This window comes from Muscardinus avellanarius, assembly GCF_963383645.1.
Source record: "Muscardinus avellanarius genome assembly, chromosome: 13".
NCBI lineage: Eukaryota > Metazoa > Chordata > Mammalia > Rodentia > Gliridae > Muscardinus > Muscardinus avellanarius.
In genome coordinates, this window is record NC_137799.1 from 34,886,152 (window position 1) to 34,895,208 (window position 9,057).

Here is a 9,057-nt window from a genome sequence, read left to right on the forward strand (position 1 = left end):
TCAAGTGTGTAGTGGGGCAAAAAGCAGAAAGACTGGGTGAAGGTTTAGGTAAGGATCAGGTAGCCTACCAAGTTTCTGCTTGCCCGTGCAAGTGCCCTGTCCCTTCTTGAGAACACAGCACCCTAGAAGGCAGCTCTGAAGAGGCCAACGGGAGAAGCCAGGAGGCTAGGGAGCCTGGACTGCAAGCACAGCAAGTGCATGACGGCAAGACACCACAACCAGGAGGCTAAGCAGAGACGAGGGCCCCGGACCACAACCAGGAGGGTAAGCAGAGACGAGGGCCTCTGGCGGGCAGCGAGCCTGTTCTACTCCTTGCCTACTTTCCTTCCCCTTCCTCCAACAGCTTGTCACAACATTTATACTACAGCCAAATCCCCACATCTACCTCTATTACAACCACCCTCTCTATACAAAGAATCCCAGCACCTAGGAGACTGGGAGCTCTCTTTGGATACTGAATAGCTGCAGATATTGACATATGGTGGTTCCCCAGTAATATAGATCTTCACTTGATCCCCCCTCCAGGGAGTAAACCCCCTCCCACCATCATCCCACCACCCACCTGCACACACACACACACACACACACACACACACACACACATACACACACACATACACACACACCTTTCAACCAGCACTCTTAGTATCAATAACCAGCCAAGGAAAACCTATAATAAGCCTGTATACTGAGCAAAGGAGAGAAGGGTGGGAAGAGAGAAGAAAGAGGAAGAGGAGGAGGAGAAAAAAGAGAAAGAAGGGGAGAAGGGAGAGGAGGAGGGAAATAAAGGAACTTGGGAAAAATAAAGAAACAGAACACTGGAAACATGCCACCATAGATATGATACTGCATCCATGAGACAAGAATAGGATTCTTGTTTTTTTTTTTTAATGTAGGTATTTGTCTATGTACATGTGTGTAAGCATATTAAGAGAAAAAAAAGCACACAATTCAAAAAAGTATGATCCTGTTCATTCCACCTGAGCTGGAATATGGATGTGCTAGCTGGTGCTAGGGTAGACATTTACACACAGGAGAGAAACAGCTGAGGATGGGAGAGAAATATAAAAAGCACTTGGTCTCTGGTGACTGCTGAGCTGCCTCTGCAACCCCAAGCCACCTCCACTGCCATGACAGATTGGAGATAGAACAGAACAAAAGCACAAAAACTCCGCCTGATTTAACACACTCAGGCTTTTCTGCCACTCATCTCTTAACTATATACTAAAAAATATCTACTAAGAAGATGTACATATTAGACAGGAAGTTTTCCAAAAATTATTACAATATGAAACAAAGAAAACTGTGTTCTAAGCTTGCTATCTTGTTGCTCAATTAACTACCCTCATGTCTCTTATATTAGCCAAGAAAGCTGAGTGTTAACACTTCAAATTTCAGGATTACATGCTAGTAAAATTGATCATGTGTAATGACATGCCATGCTGAAGGACCTCTGGATACAGCCCAGGTGTCCACAGCACACTGGACGCATTGTTTTCATATTCTGCTAAGGCTTACCTTCAATTTCCCTTCAGTCTGACTTTCTTCTTCTAAATTCATATTGGATGACTGATGGCCAGCATAATAAATATTTTATCTTTCTACACCTTTCCCCCAAGAAGAATATGCCTTTTTGAAAAAGGCACTGTTAGCCACCTGGAGTCCCAAATGAGTTCTTAACTCTTGTCCAGAGCACTGTAGCTTTTAAATGTTTTTACACTGACATAATGTATCTATTAAAATATGCTATTCGATCCTGTCTAGATAAAAAGACTTTCAAAATTAAGCTAGAAATCCTACAGAGTGGAATGATCAGGGATATAAAATAAAGCATAGGTTAGCATGAGTTTAACTGCTTGCCTTAAAACACTGTTGTCCATATTATACAATATAATTATTCTGATAATGTCTATGAATTTCACAAAATGTTAAAGGAAAGTGTTGGAGCCAAAAGAAATCAATGTAACTAACTCTGTAATAATTTTTTTATGACAAGTGGCACAACTAATCAAATCACTACCAGACCCATTCCTGTCCCAATTACTTCTCCCAGGCTTCTAGATTTTCCATTGGTGACTGGTTGGGCTGTTCATGTGGCTAGGATCTGAGGGTAATGACAGCAGGCATCTACGACATGCCACACTTCAAAGGTAAAGTAGAACCACAAAGGAAAGTAATGGCCACAACAGACCATAGTCCACCTGTTTTTACCGTCCAAATCAATTCACCTGCCAATTCTTACCATCTCTGTAACTGGGCACTTCAATATGAGCTTAGGACTTTGAAATACCTTATCTAACCTCCCACCTAGAGATGACCAATCAAAAGTAAACAACTCTATTTCTATATAGGGTTTTTTTTCATATTTATTTTTAATTGGTGCACTGTATTCATACATCATAGTGGGATACATACTTTTGTAGACATACATGCACACATCACCCAGTCAAACCCCACCCGATCCCCACCCCATTCTCTCCCTATCCCCCCCCTCCTATGCTTGGCTTAGTACTTGACATCTAGTATTATAGCAATTTATCCAAAATTAAAAATGATAATCTCACATAACAGTTTCATTTGTCTGATACCAAGCTTTTGATGACTTAAAGATAACATTTCAATATTTCTTTTTGCTTTCTTTCTTACCAGAGAATCTATTTTTTTTCTATTTTTTAGGTGAAACTATCATATATTTATATATTTATTTTTCAGAAAAAAAATCTATCCTAATATGGAATATGGACTCTAGGTACCCACAATGATCTTGAAAAAGAACAAAGCTAGAAGATATATATTTTCTGATTTCAAACCATATAAAGCTACAATAATTGAAACAGTGTAGTACTATTCTAAAGGCAGATATATAAACCATTGGAGTTAAATAAAAGCCTAGACCTAAATTCTTCCCTATATTGTCAAGTTATTTTTGACAAGGTTTCCACGAACATTTGGTGGTGGAAATAATAATCTTTTAACTAAATATTGTTGAAAAATAATAATTACATGGAAAAGAATAAAATTGGACCCTTACCTAATCCCATATACAAGTATTAACTCAAAATAGATAATAGACCTAAATATAAATCTTAAGACTATAAACTTTTAGGAGAAAATCTAGGTCATAAAACCTCACAACATTGAAATTGGCAGTGATTTCTTGGTTATGATTTCAATGGCACAGGCACCAGAAGAGTATACAAACTCCCTAAAAAATAAAAAAACATATTGTATATCCAAAGACAATGTAAACAGAGTTAACAGTTACTAATAGAATTGGATAAAATATTTCCAAATGCTATATCTGAAGGTATATTAATATTCCAACTAGAAATCCTAAAAATTAACAACAATAAAGGCAAACAATACCCTTTAGATATAGGTAACAGACTAACATAAATAATGAATCTCCACAGATAACCAATCTTAGTTGTCTGTTGGATGGAAAATCTTGTTTCTCTAGTTCTGATGTGTGTTACCTATTTCTTCTTTGTAGTTAATCTCTTTGAGTATTTTCTCTAGTGCTGGTTTTGAAGACATAAATTCCTTCAGTTTCTGTTTGTCATGGAAGCTTCTTATTTCTCCATCTAATTTGATAGAAAGTTTTGCTGGGTAGAAAATTTTTGGCTGGAAGTTGTTTTCTTTCAGAGTTTGGAATATGTTACTCCAAGCCCTTCTGGCTCTCATAACTTGGTTTGGGAAGTCTGGAGTGATTCTAATTGGTTTGCCTCTGAATGTCACTTGGCCCTTTGCTTTTGTTGCCTTTAAGATTCTCTGCTTGGCTTCCACATTGGTCATTTTGACAATTATGTGGCGTGGGGATCCTCTTCTCCGATCCTGTCTAAAGGGAGTTCTATAAGTTTCCTGGACCTGTGTATCAACCTCTTGCTCTATGTCTGGAAAATTTTCTGCTATTACTTCCTTGAAGAGATTGTTGATCCCTTTGGTTTCACTTTCTTTTCCCTCCTCTATTCCAATTATTCTTAGGTTACCTCTCTTAAAATGGGCCCATATTTCTTCAATGTCAGATTCCTGCTGTTGGATATTTTTTCCTAGATTAGAAACTATGCATTCATTTTTGGAATGATCATCTTCTAAGAGCGAGATTCTGTTCTCCATGTGGTCTAATCGGTTGTTTGTGCTTTGAATTGAGGCCTTTACTTCATTAATTGCATCCTTTATCTCTTTTTGGCTCTCTCTGAGTTCTTTTCGAAGCACCTCTATTATTTCTACAGTTATTTTCCTGATTTGATCTTCTAGAAATCTCTGATTTTCTGTTTTATCGGGTTCTGATGTTGTGGGGTTGTGAGCATTAATTGCTCCAGTGTTATTCCTCTTTCCCATGATTTCGGAAGTTTGTGCCTTCTCTGGGTTCTTCCCTTGGGTCACTATGACTTCACTTAAGGTGTTCTGGATCTCGAGTCAGTAGTATCTCAGACCCCACTACTCCTTTACTGGGTTGTATCACAGAGTCTCCGACCCAGAGAGTCGATAGAGGCTGCTTTAAACTATGGGGGGTGCCAGGTTGCACGTTCTCCTATGGTGTGATATCACTGCCACCGCCCCTCTCCCACTGGGTCAAGTCCCAGTGAGTACAGTACTGGGATTTCTCCGCTGTGGCCCGCAATTTGACTCACTGTTCTTGAGTACGCAGATGTAGCTGTAGTGAATTCGGTGCTGCTGCCGCCGGTGGCAATATGGCGCCGCTGCTACACCCTCGGCTGTTGGGCTGGCGTTTTTTTTTTTCTTGGTTTTGATTTCCACTCTGAATCCCTGCAGCGTGTGCTGAGCTCAGACACTGGGAGCTTTAGATGTCCTCTGCGCCGAGAAATCCCGCCTGGCTGTTCCGCAGCGGCTCACCTCGGCTTGCTGTGGCCGTCCCGTGAATTCGCCGGTGCCGCCAGCAGTATGGCGCTGTTGCCGCGTCTGCCGCGTCCTCGGGCGTGAGGATCTCCTCTGTAGCTCTGTTCTCAGTCCACTTTCTCTCTGGAGCCTGGTGATTTTTTTTTGTTTCTCTGGTGATGTTGTTTTCTGGCTTTGAAAGGCGCTGATTTTGTGGTAATGGATATTTGTTGTTAGCGGGGCTCTTAAGCCCCGCTTTTCTCAGTCGCCATCTTCCCAGAAGTCCAAAGGTTTTTTTTTTTGGTTTTTTTTTGTTTGTTTGTTTGTTTGTTCTTAGCTTATTTTTTTTTTAAGGGGTTCTTTTTTTTGTCTTTTTTTTTTTTTTGGACTGGGGATCGAACCCAGGGCAGTGCACTTGCCAGGCAAGCGCTTTGCCACTGAGCTACATCCCAGCCCTCTATATTGTTATAGTTGCTAAAAGAATCAGCCCCCCCCCCCATAAACCAAAGCATGGGACCCTTTAATTAGTTTCCAGTCATAACAAGAATAAACAATTTACCAGGGACTACTTCTCCATCTTTTAAAGTCAAAGCATCACCTATTGCCTATGAGTGAAAAAGTGAGAAATTAAAGGATGACAAAATACTAGGAACACTTTCACATTTGCATTAAAATTTTCATCTTGTGAATGGATTACAAAATTATGGGATATATACACAATGGGTAGATGCACAATGGAATATAGACACAACAAAATTATGTCATTTGCAGGAAAATGGATGGACCTGGGGAACATTACGTTAAGTGAGATTAGCCAGTCACAGAGAGTGAAGGGTCATTGGGACACAACAGGGACTTTATTTAGATAATGGAGGAGAAACCCCAGTGGAGGGAAGGGAGGGAGAGAAAGGGAGAGTTAATGAAGGAAATACTTCCACTAACACTATGTGTGTATGTAAGAATACCAATGCGATCTCAATCCCCTGTGTGGGAAGGGAGGAGCGAGGAGGAGGAGGGAGAGCCACCAAGTGCTGTGCACACCTATGTCACCATCGCTATCAGCTACAGTATGATGTGAGACCTTAAGACTATAATGCACCAAGAAAAGTATAAAAAATTTTATTTTAGTATTCTTGGCACTTTTTTCTATCCTTTTCAAAAGGATTTAAATACTAGAAACATATACAATACCCATGTTAGAAAAAGCTGGCATTTTTCTTACTTGTATGAACCATTTAGTTGGAGGTTAAGGTATAGTGTTTATATGGTAAAGCTTAATGGCCAGATCCTATATCCCAACCTTCAAAAAAAAAAAAAATTAATGAAGAGACACATAGCTTAAGAACTTATACTGGCAAAGGTCCTTTTGAAGGAATGAACACCACTGATGTATCTTGTAGAAATGGGACCATTATGACCCATCAGACCAATGCTCAGTACTCAGTAAACCTGACACTCCCATAAATGCCACAACCACTCCAGCTGACTCCGGCCGGTGCAATCTCTGTGCAGCCTCCACTATAGTCCCTGAGACCATTTCATCTTCCTGCTACCCACTGCCTCAGCCAACTGAGGCAGTCTGTCTCAATTTTGGGCTTTCCTCAAGTAAGGAAATTCCCTCGTATCACATGTTTTACCTCTTGAATATATGTATACCTGAAGAGGAGAGGAATTACTGATAGACATATACCCAAATGCTAGGATTACAAGCATGTGCCACCACACCTGGCAGGAGCTAGGTATTTCTATTTTTTTTTTCTTTTTTTGGTGGTGCTGGGGTTCCTGGAAGCCCTTCTACCTCTGGGCTACACTCCCAGACCTATTTTATATTTTTTTATTTGGAAACAGGGTCTCTTAAGCCAGCAAGATGGCTCCGAACCAGCGCGATCCTCCTGTCTCTGCCTCCCAAGCACAGAGATTACAAGCATGCGCCACCACGCCCGGCAGGAGCTAGGTATTTTAACAGAGTGTTTTGTCTAATATTCTCAATTTACGAATATGCACAACAAGTATAAATCAGAATATGCAACTACTTCTTGTGATAGAAAATGAGAAAGCTCACTTTCTATAAGGTTCAGAAAACTTGCCATGGGGTGAATGAGATGAAGGTAGTTCCGTATCCAAAGTTCCTCGCCTTCATATTATGGGGCATCATATAGTTTATATTTTAATTAATAACTACCTAAAACCTCAATATGTACAATTAAAACTGCATAAGTATTCCTGTATCTCCTCCTTAAAAAAGAATATATGAAAGGAGTACTTATAAAACAGAAATACCAGCTTAAAAGAATAATAGCAGCCGGGCGTAGTGGCAGACACTTGTAATCCCCGCGCTTGGGAGGCAGAGACAGGAGGATGGCGCAGGTTGGAAGCCAGCCGCGCTGGCTTAAGAGACCCTGTTTCCAAACAAAAAAATATAAAATAGGTCTGGGAGTGTAGCCCAGAAGTAGAAGGGTTTCCAGGCCCCAGTACCACCAAAAGAAGAAAAAAAAAGAATAATAGCATTAAATCAATAGGAGCTAGGTGTTGTTGTTGTTGTTGTTGTTGTTGTTGTTGTTGTTTGCAGTACTGGGGATTACAAGCAGGGATTACCACGCCTGGCTAGAGCTAGGTATTTTAACAGAGCTTTTGGTCTACTACTCTCAATTTACTAATATGCACAACAAATATAAATCAAGAATATGCAACTACTTCTTGTGATAGAAAAGGATAAAGCTCACCTTCTCAATATTTATTTGGTGCTTTCTTAACCTCTCCAGGTCTGTTGGGATTACAGTCTTAGTGAATTTCTGGATAGCTGGCTCGAGACGGCGTAATTTCACTTTTTCTTCATCTTCAGACATCCTAAAAAATGTTGTGTGTCACTTTCACTTGCAACAACTGTCTTCTCTACTCACATAGAAACACCTAAAAGGAAATATTAAAGAATGTGGTAAAATCAGTTTCCATTATTTTTAAAGTCAACAATTAGGTAGCTCTATAATTTACTCTAAATATTCAAGTTGAGTGTGGTGACACACACCTGTAAACCCTGTACTTAGGAAGCTAAGACAGGAGGATCACAGGTTCAAGGACAGCCTCAGTAAGTAGTGAGAGACTCTCATTAACCTAGCAAGATCCTTTTTCCAAATAAAAATAAAATAGGACTGGGGGTGTAGATCAGAAGAAAGCCCCTGAGTTATCCCCAGTGACACACACACACACACACACACACACACACACACACATCAGCTTAATGCTTAACTTGAGTGGTTTGTTTTTCTTTATAAAGTTATGTACTTCAAACTTTTTTCTTTATGAAAGATATATATTAATTCTAGAATGTTTATAAAATATAATAAATGAAAATAATAAAGTAAGGGTAATGATATCCTTACCCTGAGTTTACTACTCTTTACATTTTGGTGTATAGTCTCTCCAGACCTTTGTTTTGAAAGTATATATATAAATACTTTTCCTAGCCGGGCATGGTGGCGCACGCTTGTAATCCCCGCGCTTGGGAGGCTGAGACAGGAGAACTGCATGGGTTTGAAGCCAGCCTCAGCTACTTAGTGAGGCTCTCAGCAACCTAGTGAGATCCTGTTTCCAAATAAAATATAAAAAAAGGTCTGGGAGTATAGCCCGAAGGTAGAAAGCCTCTGGGTTCCACCCCCAGTACCACCACCAAAATAAATAAATAAATAAATACATACATACTTTTCCTTAAAAAAATTAGGAGTATATGGTCCAAGTATTTTGTTCCCTGATATATTCTGGATATTAAATAACTTATTTTAAAAAGGTATCAAATAGCAAAACTTAGGCCAGCATTCATGGAGATAAGGGTTCACATATTGATTTTGGGAGTCCCTGCTTTTAAGAAATTCTCAGAGATAATTTACTCTCAAACATTAAAATCTGTTACTCTAAAATAATGTTCTATTTTTCTCCTTTCTTTCAGAGTTGAAAATGTTGAAGAGTTTTAAGATTGTCTTCACTACCCACTCACTAGTGACTTGGATCTTATGTCTGACACAGTAAAAAAGAAAATTTCCAGGCACCAAAAACAAAGTTAAACTGCTGCAGTAGTAGATAGAAAATGGAAACATATAGAAAAGTTTATTCCAAAAATGAGAGTCCACAGAAGCAACAAAACACAGGAAAGTTCATAGCTCAGGACAAGTGATAATAAAGACATCTAAAAAGAAAGTTTATGTAAATATATTTTTAAGTATC

At 39.4% G+C, this 9,057-nt stretch overlaps 1 protein-coding gene across 1 annotated transcript in view; it reads right to left on the reverse strand.

Moving 5' to 3' along the window:
- The window catches only part of STX17 (syntaxin 17), a gene marked incomplete at its 3' end in the record, with an annotated part of 52,557 nt that extends 44,869 nt beyond the window's left edge, over positions 1 to 7,688 (reverse strand). The window contains exon 1 of the mRNA XM_080708454.1: positions 7,563 to 7,688. Within this exon, the coding sequence (XP_080564580.1) occupies positions 7,563 to 7,685 (123 nt within the window). The 5' untranslated portion in view covers positions 7,686 to 7,688. The remainder of the gene's footprint in view (positions 1 to 7,562) is intronic.
- Positions 7,689 to 9,057: the final 1,369 nt, after the last annotated feature.